At 37.5% G+C, this 22,413-nt stretch overlaps 1 protein-coding gene across 6 annotated transcripts in view; it reads left to right on the top strand.

The window, feature by feature from the left end:
- LOC117164964 (membralin) overlaps positions 1-22,413 on the top strand; it is a 161,625-nt gene that overhangs the window by 57,893 nt on the left and 81,319 nt on the right. For 2 of the 6 annotated variants that reach the window (XM_033348406.2, XM_033348404.2), the window contains exons 12-13: positions 2,649-2,997; positions 4,850-7,401. The exons of 2 other annotated variants lie outside the window; for them this stretch is intronic. In XM_033348406.2, the coding sequence (XP_033204297.2) occupies positions 2,649-2,997; positions 4,850-5,067 (567 nt within the window). In that variant the 3' untranslated portion in view covers positions 5,068-7,401. Of the gene's footprint in view, positions 1-2,648; positions 2,998-4,849; positions 7,402-10,263; positions 10,439-22,413 lie in introns of those variants that run through there. 2 more of the 6 variants (XR_013059633.1, XR_013059634.1) reach the window with 1 other exon arrangement.

Genomic DNA, 22,413 nt, shown 5'->3' with positions numbered 1-22,413 from the left:
CGTCATTTCTTAATAGCTTTTGTTTCACTTTATAGCCAATAATTAAATCTAATCTGGAAATAAATCGATGATTAAATCTAACGTGAAAGTATTTCAAAGTTTTAGTTTCTTTATCTGCAACATATTTAATTTAACAATACCTCTATGAAAAAATGCAAACAAATTTTCGTACGAATATCGCTTGATTCGATGGAGGTAGTTTAATGTAAAATATTAAACTATTTAAATCACATACGCTGTATATCTAATACTATTTTAGACGAATACATACCTATCTTACCATTTCAAAAATTACTTTTCCAGAAGCGATATTGTTCTTGAGGATTTTCGTATTCATCTTGGGTTATATTCAATGACCGGTTAACCATCAGGTGATTTAACTATCGCGAATTTTGATAATATTCCTCGAGCGCTGAAATTAAGTTACTTACTCCTGTCCTAGTCGCGATTAATATCAGCCGATAGTTAAGCGGTGCTCGTTAACAAGAGCAACCAGCCGACCAAGCAATGATCGGCAATTATTTCCCCGGAACGAGTTTATGAATAGAAGCTAGACCACAGGAAAATTCGAAAACCCGCCGGGCAACAAGACATGATCGGTTAAACCGAATCGTTTTGACTCCTACCTCGCTCTCGCTTATTCTCTCCCCCCCCTCTCTCTCTTATCCTCATCCTCACTCATCCAACCATTCGCTTCTTTTCTATATAGGTGAGAAAATCGGGGCGATTAGCCCCGCGGCGTGATTATATGCTGGTCGATATCGATGTCATCGGCGTTGATTATCCAGGAAACGAAAATCCGGTTTCCTCGGTAACCTGTTTCACTCTAGCTATCGTTTTATCCTGGTCATCCTTTTTCCTCGAACCTAACCGATGGCAGCTGCCTCGGTCGAACTCTATCACTCGCGTAGACGTGTTCTTTTTTCTGAAACGATGCAAATTCGTTTCGTTATATCGGACGAATCACCGTGGATACCATTTCCTTCATGTCGATGACAGGTGCCCGATGTCTCGAGATATCTATTTTCCATATTCAACTTCTCCGCGTTTGTCTCATTCTTCCAATTCTTTTCTTTCTCCGGTTTCCCCTTCTTTTCTCTCGTTCTTTTCTTCTACCGTTTCGTATCTCTTAAGTTATCGGTTTACGCGTTTCATTTCGACGTTGCTTCTTTTTGGATCTTCAATTTGGGCCACTTCGAAGAATCTTGGCTACATTTGTATGTCACTCCGAACGTGAACGTATCGATCAATATCGTTTCGATAATTCGTCGAGAATATGCGAAAATGAAAGATCGAGAGAACATTTGTCTTTGTCCTTTGTTAATTATGGGTTAATCCGCGACTGGTATTCCATAAATTGACAAACATTTTTTTGAAAAATTTCAATGATCAGAGCGATATCCACATAAAATGATCTTTAGTACTGTAAAGACTGCATTACCATCTTTGGTAATAGATACTTGAAACTTTATTGTTTCTAAGTTATCAGTAATCTTTGTAAATATTTAATCGGATCTTGATTAACATGACGTGTTATCTTGACCAACGTGACTTATGGAATCGGTCATTCAACTGAAAATGGGTATCATTGGGTAGGATAAAAGCGTAGTATTCCAAAGTGTAGTACAAGGTAGATAATAGAACTAACCTTAAGGTTTCTTTCTTTCTTGTTACCTGCATAACAGTCGTGTATAACAGATGTTCTAAATATATTCTACCGACAAACATTTCAGAAAATGTAGCAATTTGTTATAATATAAATTATGATGAATTACGATGACAAATGTAACTGTTGTCAGATATTTTGTAGAAAGATGTTCGAATGCATCATAGAATTTTGATATCATTTACCATGTTCAAGAGACAATAATTATTGCGTACTTTCTCATTTTTGTGCCAATTTCGGCCAATTAAGTTTCGCCAATGTTAGCAACGGAGGGTGAATTTCGATGGAGTAAAAATGGCCAATCTTGCTTCATTGTATCAGTAAAAATTTTCGTATTTGTTCTACGGTAACAGCGAAATTATTTATACCCCATATACACGCGTGGAATGTTTGTAACTACAGTTGAATGAGGGTATTGCGATAGGCGGTGAGTTCGGAAGCATGACGAAGAGGGATAAAGAGAGATGGATGACGCAAAGCTTTCGAAGAGCACGGAGAGAACGAGAGAAACGGTATAGAACAAATTTGGTGAATTTCCATATAAATTTGTTGGGCAGGAGCGACACACACATGCGTGTACTTCGTTGAACAGCCGATATCACGAGGCCGTGTATCTCGTACCTATATTCCATCTAACACTATCGATAGTGACCGCCACAAATTCACAAACTAAATATCGTAGTTTTAATACACCATCAAATCAATGATGTTAAATTTGCTTATTAATCGATTATTGAAAACGAAATTCCAGTTGGAAAAATGGACACCGTTTACCGTTTGAAGAAATCTCTTAGTCTTTCTAAGACTTTTTAAATTATCATCTCGATTTTTTGGTCGGGACTTGGAGACATACAATTAGAGTCAGTTATTATAGGGTTATTACAGAGTCAGCCTTTATGTAGTCCTTTCACAGAAAGTTATTAAAAAAAGCTGAGTAAAAAGTAATCAGTTTATTTATCCACGTTTCTGTTACCAATTTTAGCACTCGATGCTATACTTCTTCCATCACTACGAGCTGCCCGTGATCCTACAGCAGGCTCAATTACAGCATCTCCTGTTCCGCAATCATGCACAGCCTGGCATGGCTGACCCTTCACCGGAACAGCCTTCGCCTAATTTAAATCGGGCACTGACTAGCACAGAACCAACACCTGAACCTTCATCGGCACGAGAGTCAGCAGGTGTCACAGAACCTGAACCGACACAAGAAACATCATCGAACAGTCCATCGTCAGCTGAGTCGAATTCGACCGCTTCCGTTGTTCATTTGGAGAAACGAGTCGAAGTCACAATAGTAACCCCTTCGTCCACCGAAGAACAAAATAACAAAGGTAAATAACGAAGGTAGAAGTAGACGATAATTTGCATATATCATTTTGTATTCCTTTGTAATGTACGAGTCGAAATGGCAAACCATGTAAGCGCAGAAGCGGACATTTTCGATAAAAACAGAAAACGTATTTCCATTAATTCTACCACTTACATAGTTCCTCACCTTGACTTTTCACACACAAGCTTTGATTTTTATTTGTTGTTCCGAGATTGTGTGATTAACGCATGCATGTACACTGCTAAAACTAAGCGGTTTGAAACATTATACAATGTTGAAAGTGCGTTTTGTAGCTCCTGCTACAGATAGTTGTCACTTCTGGAATCGTTTGTATCATTCAGCATACGATACCTTATGATCATGTACCAATTCGCACTGACGCTTTGCACTAATTAGTTTTCCCTCTTTTAATTCTATTTATCGTATTTCTCCGTGATTCGAGCAGCCCATAATTCTCTCAACGAGTAAAATGGATACATAGAATAGTATTTGTACTTATATAATTTGTATATTTCTGTTAGAAATAATTCGTCATGAAATAATGAATATGGTAGAATATTTTGCAGTCACTGTGATTAATAATATATGTATAATATATAATATGATATATATAATATATGATACATAGTACATAATACATAATACATAATACATAATATATAGTGTGTAATATATAATATATATTATATATTATATAATATATAATAAATAATAATAAAATAAAGCAAGATATAAGGGAAAACGATTATCAAGCTAGCTACTTTAGATGCGACTTTAGATTACAAAGTGGTTCTTATCTTCCTTCTCTTCTATCAAAAACGAACAGTTATACGTATTTCGATTCTTCCCTAATTTTTCCATTAAATTATATTAAAATTACCGATATAATGATTTTTATGGAACAAAAATACCTATTTTTGTTTCCGAATCCTAGCTGAGAATGATTTTATCGAATGAGTGTGAATTCGTAAGAATACCTTGGTCACATTTCATTAATCTGCCATGTAATATTAATTTTCATAAAAGACACTTTGTAGTTGGATGTTTGTTTTTACAACTCGCTCATTATCATAGTCGGATAACGCTGCTCTTTGATACGCTCACATAGAACGACAAAATATTTTTTTATCTTCTTCGTTATTCATTTATTTTCGTACCCATGCGTCTCTCTTAATTCTATCTGATTTACGTAAATAAACTGATACCTCGATAATGAAAGTATAAGCAAAGGTACGAATAAAACGAATAATTCCTACCTTAGTAAGGTATTGATCAATTCGAATACTAACTTGAACGAATATCCAATTATGTGAAACGAACAAACGATACCAATTATCAGCACGTTATCTGTTGATCAAATTTTAATTCTTTCTAACTATGCATTAGTAGATCATGTTTATAGAAAACCTATTCGTATGCTATAAAATTTTACGCACAATGGCAACACAGGAGGCATGACAATTCATGACCAAATACTTAGGTCTTCCATAAAAGAACAATTTTTAAGTTATATATATGTATATCGTTCACATAAACCATCATACTGGTACTAACGATCATGGCAAATCTTGCATCGTTTATAGGAAATATATTCATGTTCAGATTATTCAGGACACAAATACTCAAAGGGTTAATTAGATCTAACATGTCACGAATGTTTCACGCCCGCTGCCACGCTTACTTAAATATATCACCGTGTTTTTCCATTCATCTTGATCCCAGCTCGTCACGGTTCTACTGCCTGCCAATTACTCACTTAATTTCGTTTTCCAATCTTCCCATGGCTTTTTGTGTGCGTCGCTTCTCCCCGTATCGTTACACCGGGATCTGCTGAACATTGCTTTGAATCTTAGCGACAGAGAATCTCACGGAGTCAACAGCTTCGAACACTAGCGCGGAAGCGAGGACGCAACCGAAAATAGAGGAAGTGGGAGTATCTAGGAACGCTGCTTCCTCCTCGAAGATCGGAGACAATGGATCATCCACCGATACCTCTACATCGGAAGGGTTCGAGGTGATCGAGGCTACAGAGACGACGCGTAAGGAAACGACATCCTGTCAGGACAAGTAGAGAAACGTTAAAACGCCTCGAGCCATGCCAGTTGCATAGTCAGAATAGTCCAGGAGAAGAGGTTGTCATTTCAGCGCGGCAGCATCTGCGAATAGATCGTCTTGGAACCGAAGACCTCGAGGTTTGCTGACAATTGGAATCGAGGAGGAGAGATCGTATCGTTCAACATGGACCATATATGACCGGAATAATACGTCTATTTTTGAACAGTTCGATATCCAAGTATCTTGAAAAAAGGCTCATCCTCCAGTCAGAGATAGAGAGAAATAGATACATAGATAGAAAGATAGAAAGATAGATAGATGGAGGAGAGGGAGAGGGAGAGAGAGAGAGAGAGAGAGAGAGAGAGAGAGAGAGAGAGAGAGAGAGAGAAGGGAAGGGAGGGGTGAGAGCACAGAGAGAGTAGTTTGACGCCAGTTGGTGGTCAGGTGTTAGGTTTTAACGAGTAACTAGGGATTGGAGGACCGAGACGTGAAACGGGATAACTAGTGACTGAATCTTGTCATGGTATAGGGCCAGATCTTGCGAAATATATTTATATTCCCTCTACTGGAAGGTTAGCGTATGCAGTTACATATTGTGTCCCCGAGGTCATAGAGGAAAGCGAAAAAAAGGAAGCGCGAGAAACAAATTCCAGATTTTATTATTATAACATGTGTGGAATATGAAGAGCACAGAGAAAAGGAATAATAGATCATGAAAATATAAATGAATAAAATAGGATTTTTTATCGAGATCTGAAGGAAAAACGAGTCTTTCCGTTGCCGCGAGTATACGCGTATACGCACCTTCTTGTATCGTAGATACTTGCATCATGGAGGATTCGTGTAATGTCATTCGCATTGAAAATTTTAAAAGATGAGGGGATAGAGTTTGTAGTATTCGATTGATTGAATGTGAAACATACGATTTTTATTTATTGTTCTTTTTCTCGGGTGACGACGATTATATGTATCTAACGACATCGCGAGAATAGCGAGACTACAGTTCCTGGGCGCAACAAGTTGGAGTGCCTTCGGTGAATATTCCTTCCTTTCCTTTGTTCGCCTGTTTCGCGATACGTAAAAAGAGATTTCTTCTTCCTGGACGAATGTTGATCGTAGTACGCTGAACAATGGACAAACTAGTGGAAACAGGATTCAAATTTTTCGCCGTGTATCTCGCGAGATGAATCGCTGAAATTTTCGTTATGACCTTACTTACGACTTTCAACGAGTCAAAGACTCATTCCTGCATCCACTTTCTTTCTGAGCTTCGCACGTTTGTATATTAAACTCGAGGAACCATCGATGATTTGGTTTTCGTCGAAATTTCATTCGATCGATCTGTGATTTCTGGTAATCTATAGAAAAAACGTTTCGAATCTCTCCACGGATAACGCCGTTGTACAGAGCGAAGTCAGAAGCAATTCGTATCTCCCAGCAAGTTCTCCAATATCGTTATCTTTAGGTCTTAGTTAATTAAGGGGATTGTAGTACGCTAGATATGTGTCGGTGTCGTGCGAAACATTAACATTCTTTTACGTACTGTAACGTTATACACAAGTTTATGATTAAGGGAACACGAAATGAACAAAAAGGAGTGTAGATTAATAAGAACGTCAGTGAAAATATCTTCTACTTTGTCGATGCAAAGTTTCCATGTTGTCGCGTTGTTATTTGAAAAAGCTTACAATGGCTGGTCAGCGTGAAAGGAACCTTATTGTACCATACATCCGACATGAAACGTTGTTGTAGCGATCGCAGGTACCTTGTGTCGCGTGTATTAGATAATAAATTTTTCTTTTATTTTGTCTTCTTTCTAATTAATTCGACAAGTGTTTCTGACGTGAATGAGCATGATTTTTTAGCGTGGGTATGAGGATCAAACACGGATTTTTCGAGCAATCAATTTTAACCGATAGTGGTCATAATATGTAAGGATTAATTGGTGACAGAACTTGTTAAGAGATACTTAGTGCACATATATACATATATTTATTCTTTACTATAAACGTTCTTCTATCGTGTATATGTAAATTTATCATGGAAGAAAAAGGATGTGTTCGTGGCGTTCGAGCACTGTACATTTCCGTATAAAGGACGACGAAAGATGTTCTAAGGGGATTGTAAAGTAAAAAGACAAAAAAGGGGGAACATGTATGTCGTTCATCGTTTTAAGCGGTTTTAAATTCGATACGTCTATGTAAAATATTTTCCTAAACTTACGACATAAGAATTTGTTTTTTGTTTGGTTGTACATAATAGCTATTGCGCTATAATTATTACTATTATAATTATAATACTGCTGCTCTTACTGATATATTACAAATAAACGTAAAGGTGTTGCAATTTAGTGTGGTCGTACCTAAATCCAGATCTTCTCTCTGAATGTATTTAATCCAGTAGTATTTGACATGGACTTTCTCAAGAGCGAGGCTTCACATGTAAAAATATTTGGTTGTAACACGCGCCCTGTCACGCTCTGTATATTAAACGTCTTACATTATTTTAATTATTTGATCAGACTATTAAAAATGCCTTTCTATAAGAATTCGAGCTAAGATTACGAATTATCTGTCCTATCATAAAAAGTCAGTGAGATGACTTGATAAAGGTTGGGAAACACTGATGCAGATGATCGCTCCAGCCAGTTTGTATCGTTCTCTTTGTCGGATACCTCTGGCCACGGAGGAAGCCTCAGACGACGCGACGGTCCCGGGGCGAAACACGGAAAATGCAAGATTTAAAAGAGATTCCCGTGAAATTGGAATTGATTGTTCAAGCGAGACAGCGACGGGGTGAGCCAACTACTAGCTGGAAGTTGAATCCTGTCGAAGTCGCGGACTTCCGGATGGGGAGGGAAGAAGCGTGGAAATGCCGAAATAGACAAATAGATAGCGAGTGTACCTTGGAGAGAATCAAACAGGTGGCGTAGCGGAAGCCGAAGAAGACGATCAGGAAGTTCCCGGTAGGAAGAGAGAATCCTTTCCTCGCCGATGGAAAAAGGGTGAAACGAAGGGGGAGAATGATCTCGCGAAAATGTCTAAAGGAACACGACAGTCGTACAAATGTAACGATTTATTTTCATTACGGCATAATTAGGAACGAGACTCGTGATTCGATTCCTTCTCGGGTTTGTTCGCTGTGTTCTTGCACGACCACTACGATCTATACACAGACACACCTTGGTCAAGGAAGTTACAGACTCGGGGAGATACACGGGTTCGATCGATATAGCATCTTCGTACTCCGTTAGTCGCTTGGATTTCGTGCATAGAATTAAGCAGATGTCGCTAAGATTTTCTTCGATCGTTGAACACCTTGATGTATCACTCATTACAAATTAATGAAATACTACAACTTGTACTTAGGTTGTGTTAGCGTACGCGTATTTTTTAAAATTCTTTCTTATTATATTATATTTCTATATTATATTTCTTAATTTAATATGTACGGCCTTTAATTATAATAATTACGTTAAGTTTTATTGGCTTTTAACCATTCACGGTATAAATTCCATTGTACAAATACCAAATCTTAATTCTATGAATTTTAATGAACTTATAAACAGACGGAGGGATGGAAGCGAAACCTCTTAATTATTTCAAGCAGTATAACGATTTGAAATTTATATGAAATTCAGATATATTCGCAAAGAACAAAAATTCTATCACAAATGGTAAACGAACTTTCGAAAAATAAACGGAGTTTACATCGTATTTACATCGTACAAATTTCATTTCAATTTCGATAGTTCGAGATTTTGTTAACGATATTACATCTTCGCAGTAGATTAAACATCTGTAAAATTATCACTTTTTAGAACCGTTGTTTATAGAAGCCGTGTGTATCGAGTTGGGAGGAAAAGCGAGCAGAATGCTTTCTCGTGGATCGAGATTGAAAAGAGCTCACAGGATGGAACAATACGTAGAGGGAATATGTCGGTGTCGGTGGGTAGCTAGAGGATTTTCGTGTGTCCCAGAAGTCCGTGTACAGATTCCAACAGAGTTAGAGGGTGAGAAGCGCAGCGAACTGGTGAGAGCGACAGAAAGGGAAGGAGAGGAAAACAGAAAGCCCACGGGGGCCGAATTTGCATCCAGCAAAGCAACCTCGGACTACTTTATTTGATTGGCTGCCCGCAGGGTTGCCTTCCACTCCTACAAGTCCACACAAAAGTACATTCTCCTATTTCCTTTCGCTCTTTTATTCAACTCTTCTTCACCTCATCGTCATCTTTCGCTATGTTTCTCTTCTTTTTTTCATATCTTATCTCTCTCTCTTTCGAGATTTTTCCTTCGATCTCTTCTTTCCTTTCTCGACCTTAAGCCTTTCAGTTTCTTTCGAAATAGTCTATAATAATAAACGATCCGTGATTTACAGATCATAAACGAGTGGTTAAGGTTTCTTAGGATATTTTCTTCTGCATCTCGAATCGGATTTACGCCGTAAAAGAGTAGGAATTTCTACGATACTTCCCTTATCGAACTCTCACATCGACTGTCTGCGCAAGCACTGACCAACATTTCCTTTTTTTTCTTTTTCTTTTGTAAGAAATTAACAGATTATTTCTCTTATACGAACATTTACCGTATCTTTATTTTCGCTATACGAATCTTGATTATGTTTATAGATCTTAAAGAATAGTAGATAGCCGTCCTTTTATTTTTATTATTTTTTTATGTCAAGTTAAACGTAGTAATTTAATTAAAGTCACATTGGCTATTTAATCAATTATTTTGTAACGCTCGCGTCAAGCATGAGGTTTTGTTTAAATTAATGCGATTATATTTTGCAGTGGATGTGTGAATAAACGAATAATTAACAAGGGTAAATGATATTTTTCATTCAAGCGACGGGAATGAGTTTTGTTTAAGAGGATTCAGTTTGTTTATTAAATAATATAGTTTATCGAAGCATTTATGAAAAGGATTTCTACAATTTACTTAAGGCTATGCGAAGCGTGTACTATAGAAACGATACTATGTAATTATTATATTCGAAAAATTCGTCAACTCCAAGAGGCGCGTTGTTATCACTGAAAGCGTTCTATTCGAGGCTATTACGGGCGCGTCACGTTTAGGACGCTTTTTCTACGTGAGTCGTTCGTATCGCTCCAATATTTATTTACTTTCTCGTTCGCTCGGTTCGTTCCGATTATATGAATTGGCAGCCGACAAAATATAACAACGAAATCTGACCGCGAGTAATTTTCCAGACGGTGGAGCCCTTTCAGTTGCCCGCTAACGGTTGCGAAGAAGCATCGTATCACGATCTCCTGCTACGAACCAAGATATTCCAGTATTATCTATAACGTAAGCTCATCATGTTTAATAGACGTCGAAAGTCATTGGTAACTGGACAACTGAATGGAGGCGAAGACATGCGATAAGGTAAGCTTTTGCTCGTTTTTAATGACTTTCTCTGTAACAACTGTCGATTTTTTCTGATCGTCTATCGGCGATGCTTGACGTCGGAATAATCATCCGGTTTAATAAAAACGGCTTACCCGCGAAACAATGGACTGTTGCTTGCAGAACAAGTATTATAAAGACCGCTGCTAAAGTTCTTGCATCCTATCTACACTTTGTACCACTCGATATTAAGCGATTTTCACTTTGTAAGCATACGCGACTGATCCTCGGCTTCGCTGTCTTTTAAACAACTTTCTTAGAAAGATATACATGTGTACTTTGTCAGGGATGTCGTGATTTCCGAGTTAGTTACGACGATGTTATTTCTTTGGTTATGTGTCAGCGTATTTTGTATTTCTTTTTGATCGAAATTCGAATAGTGTTATTACTGTCCGCATTATTAGCATATCGTATATTCCTGCAATACGATATTTATCCTGTTTATATAGATAGAGATTAGAGATTATAGAATCTCTGTCTCTGCTATTGTGCTATATTGCTATTGTTATATCTTTATTATCTATGTTTATTATATGTCTATTATACTATGTTTTTCGTAGAATGGAAATATAAACCGAAGAAACACAGACATCTCCGTTTCCTTTTGTCAAGCAATAGGTTTCATCTCGTGACGTGTAAATGTTTCCTTGTACGTGTTTCCTGCCGCGTTCCATACACGCTAGACACAACGCAACTTAGTATGATACAAGTTTTTACCATTTATTACGTTATGGCCATTGTAATAATGAGCTAATGTGTAACTTTAAATTCTAGTTGTACGACTTTTACGCGTGGAAAGTTGGTTGTTCCGTTTTAAAGCGAATTAAACGATTTGCTTTTACTCTTTAGTCTATACGAATGTTATTGTCGGATATGCCGTTAATTAGCTAATGACTAACATGGTTTTCTTACATTTTGATGCATATTATAAAGCAATAAAGTAAAAGTCAGAAGCAAGTTTAAACTCGTGCAAATTACTGTCGGTATTAGAATTTGAAGAATTTATTTTATTAATTCGCAGTCAGTTTTCTTCGATATGATAATAAGCTGTCACACAAATATCGTGACTTCACTCTCTATTTTACGTTTCCCCCGATTCTTTCATCTTCGAAGTAAAATTAAAGTTTCAGAATACGCGATATGCAATTTTTACTGGTTATCGAGGATATTAATATCGCGGTGCAAGATTCCAAACGATTTCGAACGATGAAGTGTGGTAAAGTACATTTTGCGTATTTGCCCTCGGAAGACGTACTTATGCGTGTTCATCGCGAATACGGGGTTAACCACAGTACTTAATGGTTTCTCGATAATAATAGTTCTCGTGTCACTGTAGCTTTAGTATCTTGGACTTTGGACCCTTCTGGAAAGCGACGGAACTACCCGCATTTTGAGCTACGGTTCCGACTATCTGTCGCGGGAGATGAACTTACAATTAGCTAGAAATGTGTAGCTTTTGTAAATTCACCTTCGTCAGATACCTTGGTATTTTTAATTCATTTATCTCAACTATTATTTCCCTTAGAGACGAATTTATTGAGACTAATAAATTGCTTTAAAAAAGCATTTCTCATTTTTAATATCGTAGTTATTAAATTGTACGATAGATGAAAATATCTTTTGAAGCATCAAGTCGAGAAAATAACACGTCGCCAGACGATTAATTTTAACCGCCTAAATCGATAGTTGATAATTATGAACGGCAGAGTCACCAAGGCTGTTGAATCGAGACGATACTGTTTTCCACGATCCATCTTTATTCGAGACTAAGTAGAAATACGACCTAGCTTAAACCCTACATGATGAAGGGTGAATTGAGACTTCATAGGCGTAACCAAGTTTCTCTGATACATCCTTTTAACAAATTCAAATTCGAACAAACAACCTGAACCAACGATGAAAGTTGTCATGCTCTGTGTTTAACAAAATACGCGTTGATCGTTAATCCTATTAGCGAAAAATTGCCATTCGAAAACTTGGTCGACAATTTACTTTACCGTGTAATTTGTATCGTTTAAGCAATACAAACACTGTTATAAATATCAACTACAAAATGACGCTACTACTAACGTTATCGATCGATTGTCCCAATAACGAATATACGCTTTAAAAAGATCGTTCTTCGATGCAACTTAAAATTCCATCCAGTTCAGTGATAGAAGAAATAAAATCTTTTACCGTAGATGGTAGGTGAATTAGCGAGAACGCGTTTACATACATCCGAATAAACACGACAGCGTTTTAAAGCACGATCGTGGAAATTTCCACGCTGGTGTCGCTGTTCATTCGTTACGCCTATGGTAAGGGTTTTCCCCTTGATTTCCACTCGAGGTTGCCAACTTCGTACCCTCCTATCCTAGGTTCCACTTGATCGAATTAATCCATTCCCAATCTAATCAAATCGCGTGAATGTCTAATTTCACACACGATCCGTTTTCGTCGCTTCGTACGTTCTACCGATACTTCCGTATCGAACGGTTGATTCACATATTCGCGCTAATAGTGCCCAATTACTTGGAACGTTCGAACGCAGACCGACTTTCCTTCTAAGAATGAGTAAATACACTCGCCAGAATTTCGTATCAACGTGATTTGTCGGTGCGATTTTATGCACGTCGCGTCGTTGCTCGTCTCCAGACTCCATTCGGTATATTATTTTCGATAATTGCACGTTCGTGCAGATGTGTTAAATATTTTATTGTTATTAAACTACGTTCTACTATAATTAGCATCGGAGCGTAAAATTTGTTTGCAAAAGTAATAAAACATTTTACAGAAAAAAATGGTCTCGCTACCCTTTTAAAACGATTGTTCGTATATGTGGGTCGATTTCCTTTTTCCGAAGAAAATATACGAGACTTCTCTGGTCGATCGGTTGCTTCTACATGACACTCTACAACAACACAGTATTCTATTTCAAGTATACTTGAACTTTGTTTATAACAAGAGTTATTAGACTGAAAAATTCTCTCGTACTTGCCGCTTTTTAAACGACTTTAGAACGCATTTCACTTCCCATTCAGTGTTTCAAAATTCACATCGTTGTCCATACTTCAATTATCAGATGATACGAAATTTTACAGGAAAATTTACAGAAACGTTAACGCATTCCACGTTCTGATCAGTTTATATTTGCAGTTGAGTTTGACATTCCGGTGTGTTTTTTGGTCTGTTGGATGCGTAAATTTCACGAGTTTCCATAGATTCGGCAACAATTTCTCGACGATACCCGTGAAATACATTGACGGAAATCAACGGAAAGGGGTAAAGTAGGTGTTCGATATTCTCAAAGTTTGAAACTCCTCTGATGGTCTGGCTACGTTCCTACGCGGGTACATAGGAAAGGTTTCAACAATATTGTAATTACAACATCAAATGGTCGATTAACACGAATTTAACGGACGCGATTTGCGACTCCTCGTTCGTAATTAACTTCGCGGGGACATCAAACCGATTAGCACGCTCCTTTGAGTCGAATTTTCCTCTATAAAGGCGTGAATTGCCAGAAGATTTCGTCTTTCGTGCTCGTAATCCAGCCTTTTCGAATTTACGTCACGTCTCTCTTACCTTTCGCAGCATCGAGTTCTTTCAAGCGCTTTTTCTTTCCTCTTTTCCAAATCCTTAAAAATTTTTAGTTTTTAATCTTCCACACTCATATTTATGGTAAATGCGCTTAATTTCATAGAATATAGGCATTTATTTAATGGATCTTAGATAAGTAAGAAATTTAGTATTTAGAAAAAGACAAGGAAACAGGCCTGCTATATATCGATAATTCTAATGAATCGCGAGGCACCGGAGTTTCTAGAAACAATTTCACAAGAGCCTTCCTTCCATTCCTTTCCAGCGCGAGGTATATCAAAGTTTCACAAGTGATAAAGGCAAGAGCCAATGTTGACTTATCTCTTAAAAAGCTATATTGTCGTACAATTTTACCGTGAGTCCACTTGAACATCTTGTTAGATACATCAACCATTAAAGGAACGCTATCTGTTTCTTTTTCTCGTTCGTTTTTTCATTTTTCGTCAATTCAATGTCAATTCAAAAGTCGAATTTAAAGCTTTCTTAATGAGAAAAAAATTTCGTCGTCTTTTCTCCTCTAGTCGTACCTCGACGACGATCCTTGCGAGTTTATATCCTTTTGGCGAGTACGCAAAGGTGCGAATATAATAGCTCGATCTCGAAAGGAAACGGCGGAATAATAGTGAAGTGTATACCTGTAAAAAGCCTGGAGAGATTGGCGGAGAACGAGATGAGGAGGGTAGAGGATGTAGGACGAACGTAAATGTGAACGTGAACGTGAATGTGAAAGGGAGGCGTTTGATGTTTGAGTAGATTGTTAGAGAAGTGTCTACCTGTTCGGAGTAACGCTGGAAAAGTACTGTAAAGACGAAGCACTCGGGTTTCTATTTAAATCGACTTGCCTCTCTGCGCCTAGATGCTCTATGAGCGGTTCCTATCGATCGTGGTAATTACTTATGTAAGCCTGGAAACTCGTTGTTCCCGTAAGTCTTCCCACGGTACTAACTTAACATCACACGATCATTAACTCGAACATTTGCGATACAATCGTTGATTTTAATTATTTCAGGTAACTAAGGTTCCGAGATACAACGATGAACAAAATTATTGGCGCAGACTACATTTTCCTTGAATATTATTAATGCGTTAAGATCGATGGTTTTCTCCATTGATTGAAAAATAAAGTATCGCGATTGATGATAAATAATATCGCGGCATCTTATGGTATTATGGATGTCAATCCCTCTTTCGTTCGCTAACCCTCATTTGTTCTTGTAGAATTATTCGCTTATTGGTCCATTGTGAATTCCTCCTGTCCTTTATGAACGACGTTTACTTCTTTTGCATGCTAAACGTTCGTCTTCCTTGCGTCGGTTCTTTGGTTCCTTCGCCCTTTTTATCTTCGTGTACGCTTTGACATTTGCGTACATGGTGGGGCTCCGAAGAAAGGTGCTGACAAGACTGACGAAATGTTTCATTTGAAAAACTCGTGGATACAGTCACAATTTTATTGGGAAAATCTGCGTGTTTTCAAATACCCATTCAGAATAAAAAAAAGTTGTTTCCTGTTTTTTTTTGCACTTGCGTTGTTTGTCATTTCAACTCCTGTATTAATAAAAAAATATGTAAAATATTCCTATGGAGTTGTCGCGTCACGATCAATGAATAAACTATTATAATTTCGAGGAAATAGTGCTGCCTTTTAAATATATTTTCCGGTTGGTAAAGTAATTTCAGGTTCGGAGTAGGTGCAATGAAATTATGAATTCGTATCGTCGATGTCAAATTATTAAATCCGACGAGGTGTTCGTCAAGGAACAGATAATGCAATTTTTATACGCTTCGCTTGTACCGTTCCATTATCGATTCGCGTCGCTTCTATTCATGCTCGTTCCTCGTTCAGCTGTTGCTTCGATCGTGTTAAAAATTATGCGACAAATTTTTGTATTTTTCGAGGCTGGAGCCCTGAATGAGAATGGCTGGAGCCCTCCTTTAAGGGTGATTCATTTTCCATATTTATGATCTGGTTAATAATCATCCCTTGTCTTCGCTATTTCCTGTGATTTTGTATTTAATGGAACACCGATTTCTATTCATGCTGTGCAATGTTATTTTCATAATCTATTATGCTTTTCGATGGTTTTTAAACCAATTATTCCTATTTTTTTTTATTATTTCCATTGGTCGAAAGTTTTCGTGTGACTGTGTTATCACGCAAAAGACACTTGGATAAGGATCGGTAATGATTTTATTCTTTGTTGTTATTAGAGTCATGGGTGTCCTAGATTTTTTCTGTTAAGGTATGTCACAGTAGTTAATTAGTATTAAAACGTCGAAACGCCAAAGGATAAGGTTATTTCACGATAAACTGCCATATGAAAGTCGTATGAGATAAATGGCGCTGTTTAATGGAAAAATGTCTCGTTTTTTTTCACACATGTTAATTTTCATATTTCGATTCGTTTCCATGGTCACTGTAAAAGCCAACATGAATAATAACTCGTCGAATAATTTTACGCACTGTCGATCACATGAATTTGCTTTTCACTTCGGCAAGTCCGTACTTCTTTGTATCTCCATTATTTTTATGGTCACCTCTTCCCTTACTTTGATTGCTATGGAAGCCGTTACATTTACTTGCATATTTTCTCGCTACCGGTACAATTAATTTACAAGTATATAGAGTCGGATTTAAAAATACTGCTCTTTGTATTAAAAGCGTTGGAAACGATTGCGAATAAATAAACAATTCGTAACAAGTTGCTCTTTCGTGAGTAGACCCTTAAAATTTTAGATCTTTCCTTTTTGTAACATTCTTTATAGAGGATGCAAAGTGTATATCCAAAAATTTTCTACCGTTATTAATTAAAATGATAAGGAAAAGTTACGTAGAATATTGCACATCTTGTGTTAATGTCCATTGCATCAATGATATATCTACTTTGTTATCCATAAGCATTTCATTTGTTTATATTCAATATGTATGTCCTTGAAATACCAAAGATACCTACGTCGCAATTATATAATATTCAATTTTCACAATTTTTTCCGCTTTCTCATGTTATAATAATTTCTTTATAAAATCCAACGGTACTATTCTCGCTGTCAAGTTGCGATGTATTATAAACTCAATTTTGTGGTTTTCATACCTGTGGTTAAGCGAAACTTATGGGTCACGTTATCGTTAGCGTTGGTTCTCGTCCGCATAATCGTTCAGAATCAGTGTTGGTGAAATTCCCACGTATACGGCGTTAATTTTGTACCATTTTTTCGTGGCTACGAGACCAGAAAAGACAAGTCGCAGAGAGTGGAAATTGATTTCATTGATGGATAAAAATAACCTCTTAAAAGAGTGCTAGCTCGCATTCTCGAACTAAACTTTCTTGAACTATCGTATCACATATATATTATTGTATTATAATTTCATCATATTGTCCGATTATAATAATTTATAATTTTTGCATATGATATGACGCTGACTTTAAATCGATCAATGTTAGTTACTTTTTCGTGGATTTCGAATTAACCTCAGATGTTGGTAAACGATTTTTGACTGAATTCATTTCGCGAAAATTAAAGGTACATACATATATATGTGTATATTAACGTTTGAGAGCGGCTGATTTCAGAGGCGCGGTAGTTTCCCTTACGCTTGATCGTTTTCACATGTGTTAACAGGGGAGTGAGATGAATATTGACGGATTTGCAAAACGCCAGTTGCCTTGGCCGCGCGTACGCTTTCTGCATTTTCGAATCAGACAGAGGCGAGCACGATACTTTTGATCTCTTGCGTGTTTGCAGAAATTCCAGCGTTCTCTCACTGATTTTCGTGTGTGGTTTGTTAAATGCTTTCCATTGGCTTTCCCTTTTCCTCATTGCTCTGCGTTATACCGATGATATATCAATTATTGGATATTTACGCAAGCCGGAAGATGATCTAGATTCTTAAAGCGTTTACGTTGAAACATTGCTTTGATTAATTCTTGTAATTAAAAGTAACGTTAGAATATAGAGGGTTTTTAATCTTCGCAAGACTGTAATACGGCCTTTTCGTTTGATCGTACTTCGTAATTGTAAGTTAGAAAATTTCTGATTGTCAATGATATTCGTTGAAATTTGAGGGAAAACTTGAGAATTATTCACCTTCGAAATTTGTTGGTAGGTGATCGTGAGACAGTATGAAGTTGAAAAGAGCAACCAGAGAGCCGCTGGTCTTTATTTCGTTGGATGAGCAAGATATTATAATCACGTTGTACTATCGATTGACGTGTGCATGGAGGGTTGCACAGCGGTCTGGTATACGGGAGCCTGAAAAGGGGGTCGTGGAGAGAGTGTTAGGCGGAAGGGAGGAAGCCGAAGCTGCCAGGGAGAAGACGCTGCCTAATAGAATGCCAATATGATTATGCGTGCCATGCTGCATCCAAACCACGATCCATGCAGCACCTACTCTGGTGCTCTTGAATACTCGGTGCCAATGTAATCGACTAGTACGAAACGACGCTACAGATGAAACTGAATTTGTTTCACGACGCCGACGAGAGACGTTCATGCGTCTCTTTTCGTGTTTCCCCGTTTTCGGATCTTCTCGAGCATCGTGTCGTGGTCTTCGTGTACGAGACGTACACGAATATATTGATCTTTTCTTTAATTTTTTTCCTTCGAGTTTCTCTTCGTTATCGAATCTCGCTTACACTTTTCTCTTGATTAAAACATTCGTAATGCTATAACGATACATTAAATAAACAGTGCGAATACTCTTCTGTTTTACAGCTTCACAGCAACTTGTTCATTTCTTTTGCTTTAAACGACGAATTAGAATATGGAAATTTCTTAATTTTGTTACGAGTTTGCAAAACATCCCGATATTTATGATAATCTCCCGATATTTTTCAAGGAGAATTTGCCGCAAGTGTAAAACGCTGAAACTTCGATTTACGTTTTCCCAGTCAGACATATTCTCGTTACAGAATCTTTTTATTTTCGATCCTTCATCGATGAAATTTTGCTTCGTTGCGGATCCCCGGTTAATTGAGTTCCGAACGAAAGAGAGATCTGTACCAGCTCTACAAGTAATTATCGGATTGTGGAAATTTTTGCAGCAAATAAAACAGAGGCGAGGATTTTTGCGAGGAAATTCGAACGGGTGTGAAACGTTAAACTTTCGATTTATAACGTTTTCCAGCCAGACGCGCTAAATCCATCAAGTGCGCGTTTATCGGAAAATCAAGCAGTCATGTGCATTGGATGCATTGTCAGTGCATTAACTCGTACATTCGAGTGGAAAATGGCATTACTTAGCCGCATTACCGCTGTATCATATACCTCGACACCATTTCTCTTTGATCATCGCGGCCAGGTCGTACTTAGATAAGTACTTGGGAGTACGACGATTTTGAAAATTGCTCGAACAAGTTCGTTTCTCCTTCGTTAGGTGTTCGTCATAGTTACTAGAACCTTCTAGCTTTATGAAATATTGCGTGCATTTATAGACGATAGGAGAAACTAAATTCCAACTGTGAAAATTTAAGTTCCAGAAATAAAGTTCCACACCTCACTGTGCTACAAAACTATATGCGACATGGTAAACTTTCACAATTTTTTAAGCTTCTTGCCCGCTCATTAGAGGATGAGAATCAGAATCAGCATCGATATTGGTTAAAAGATAGACTCGTTGTGAATGAGAAATTCTCTTGTTACTACGTCGATGTTTCAACAAAAATTGGAAATGGAATTATATTTACAAATGACGAGCGTCATATTTCGCTCAGTTCCTCTTCGTCACCGGATATTTTCTCTCTCGTTACGAATGGCAAACTATATCCAGTTCTGGCTCGTATTTCTTTCTTTTTCCGTCTTTCGTTACTAGCAAACAACGCAATTTCTTGGTTCGTTTCACGCTCAGGGCAGAGCAAGATATCGTTTAATAAAACAGTTGAGACTCTTTTTTATGTTTTCTGGTACAGGAATTGCGAACATCTTTTAACTTAGTATTAAGAACTCGGTAACCCTACGAGTTTTGTAATGTGTATGGTTAAATTGTGGGATGTAATATTACGTCAGGCGCTATTAATATATTAATAATGAAATCTAACAGGAAATACGGATATGCTTGATGTAATTACGCGCGATTACAAATTTTTAGCAGGCAGAGTGTACGAACGTTCACTGGAAGCGAACGATTTTACAGTGGATTGAACACGCTCGAAAATAGAAGACGCGGAAGTGGATCGACCATCGTCAAACGGAAGCACGTCTATAATACGTATCGAAAGATACTTACATCCGGTATTATAGGGTTCTGTTTCCCGCGGCTGCTTCATCACGCTTGCTGCCTGAACCTATACGCTTGTATAGGTTAGCGGCCGTCAAAGTTAACCTTTGTTTCGCGCATGGCTAGTCTTTCGGGTTTATCAGTATGTAGCAGCTGGTGCCGCTTTATTTATAACGCGAGTTCCCTTCCTTTCCTTTCTTGTCGTGAAACTAGCGTGGTAGATCGCGTTAAGCCACAACAGTACTTCGTATATCACGCGTTATGTCGATGTGAACGTGTCAGCCAACATTTGTCACAGAATATTAGGTTGTTGTGTAATATTCGAGTCTAAACTAATGAACTCTTGTTCCGTACGTTTGCTAATTCTGATTACTAAGAAAGTAAAGTTTATGTACACACACCGGTACGGTTGACCATTTCTACGAAAAAGATGAAAGACGGATCGAATTGCCGTCTTCGAACATATAGCCAAAACAGTATTTGGACATATGTAGGTAAATACTTATTCTTGAAGTTATGGTAGCTGTTCATTTCCGTGAATACACGTGCGCAATTAGAAATATTGTCTCCAAGGAGTCAGTTGTTTTTACGCAAGCAATCAGAATAGATGATACAAATTCTAATCAGTATCAGTCCTTTTTTTGTTGATGATTAATGTGGACTTTAATGCAGCAATGTCATTGTTACACCATCGACGTCACAGTACAGTTTAACAAGTTTTGATAAATAAAAGAAAAAAAGAAACACGCGCAAATTTGGTTGAAAGAAAGTTGGTTCGTCTTGAATTCGGCATAACTGTTGGCGGATTCTTAATAACTCACACAATGGAAATATCTGTCTAATCTTAATATCCGCTGCCGACCCGTTTTTCACGATTGATCGCATCTGAATATGCAAACAGAAATTGAAGCGATCATTCACGTCGAAGGAAATGCATCCTTCGAATCGTTCGGTACTTATATTAAAAATCTCCTCGTATTCAGGGTTGTTCATCAGGAATTCGACCAAACGAAAAAAGAGAAAGATGAAAAAGGAAAGGAACGGGAAGGAGAAAAAGAAAAGACAAAGGCGAAAGAGGAAAGTGAAAGGAAAAGAGAAGCGAGGAAAAGTAAATTTGCAGTTATTAGCTAATAAATATAGGAAGTTGTACAAGGATCCGTCTTTTCAAGGACGTTGTCTAGGAGGACGTATCATTGAAACGGGGACGTATCGAAAAGGGCACAAAGGTGAAATTCTTAGCGAACCAGATAAGAATAGAAGAGCGACGCCCGTCGAGAATGGCGGAATTAAATTTATTCAGGCAGTGCCAATAAGTCGGAAAAGTCATGTCCTAAAAGCCGGAATCCGCTCGAGTGTGACTCATCCCAATTCTGTTTCCTTTTAGCTCTTCTTCTCCACGGTTTGCTTCTGTTTTGTTGCAAACCGAACTTTTCGTTTTCCCTATGTATGTAACTCTTTCCAGCATAAAACGACGAATATGAGAAGCCAATCGGTTTGAAAGGGTTAGAATTAAAATTTTACTCGGAAAAAGATTTTCGTCGATATAAAAGTTGGTTTGTATTGATGTGTGATATTTACTGGTAGCGACATGGTTCCGTTCGAACAAATATTTTTATTCAATTTAATTTATTTATTTGGAAGTCGGAGTTTAAACTAAATTTCACATCAAATATCATCTGTCGTTGTTGAATTGGAATCAAGATATTATAAAGGATGTAAAACGACAACTGATAATATAATTTCGTTATCCCACGAACAACGAAAGCCGATGGATGCTTAAATAATTTAAATGGTGGTTATATCAAGATACGAAACAAATTATCTCCAACGCGAAAGAGGCGAAAATGTGAGCATTAATTTCTTGAATGGTCTTTCAATTGCAAGCTTACGTTGGCAATCCACTGCACAAACTCTAATCCGATTTGAAATTTACACGAAGTAATTGGTCCGTTAAAGGCAACAATTCGTTGCAAGTTTGCCGCTATTATAACAATCTGTGCTTGAAGCTAAGTTAATAGCACACTGTGGACGATAGAGAAATCTAACCTGTATATGAACAAGCTTAATAACCAGCTTTGCTACTGTATTCCATTTAAATACAAGGTACTCTTCATAGAAACTCAAAGGAATTAGACAGCGCATCTTAGTCCACAGTTTGCAG

This window comes from Bombus vancouverensis, chromosome 12, assembly GCF_051014615.1.
Source record: "Bombus vancouverensis nearcticus chromosome 12, iyBomVanc1_principal, whole genome shotgun sequence".
Classification (NCBI taxonomy): Eukaryota; Metazoa; Arthropoda; class Insecta; order Hymenoptera; family Apidae; genus Bombus; species Bombus vancouverensis.
Note: the sequence above shows the minus strand (reverse complement) of the source record. Positions and strands in the feature narration are given on the sequence as shown.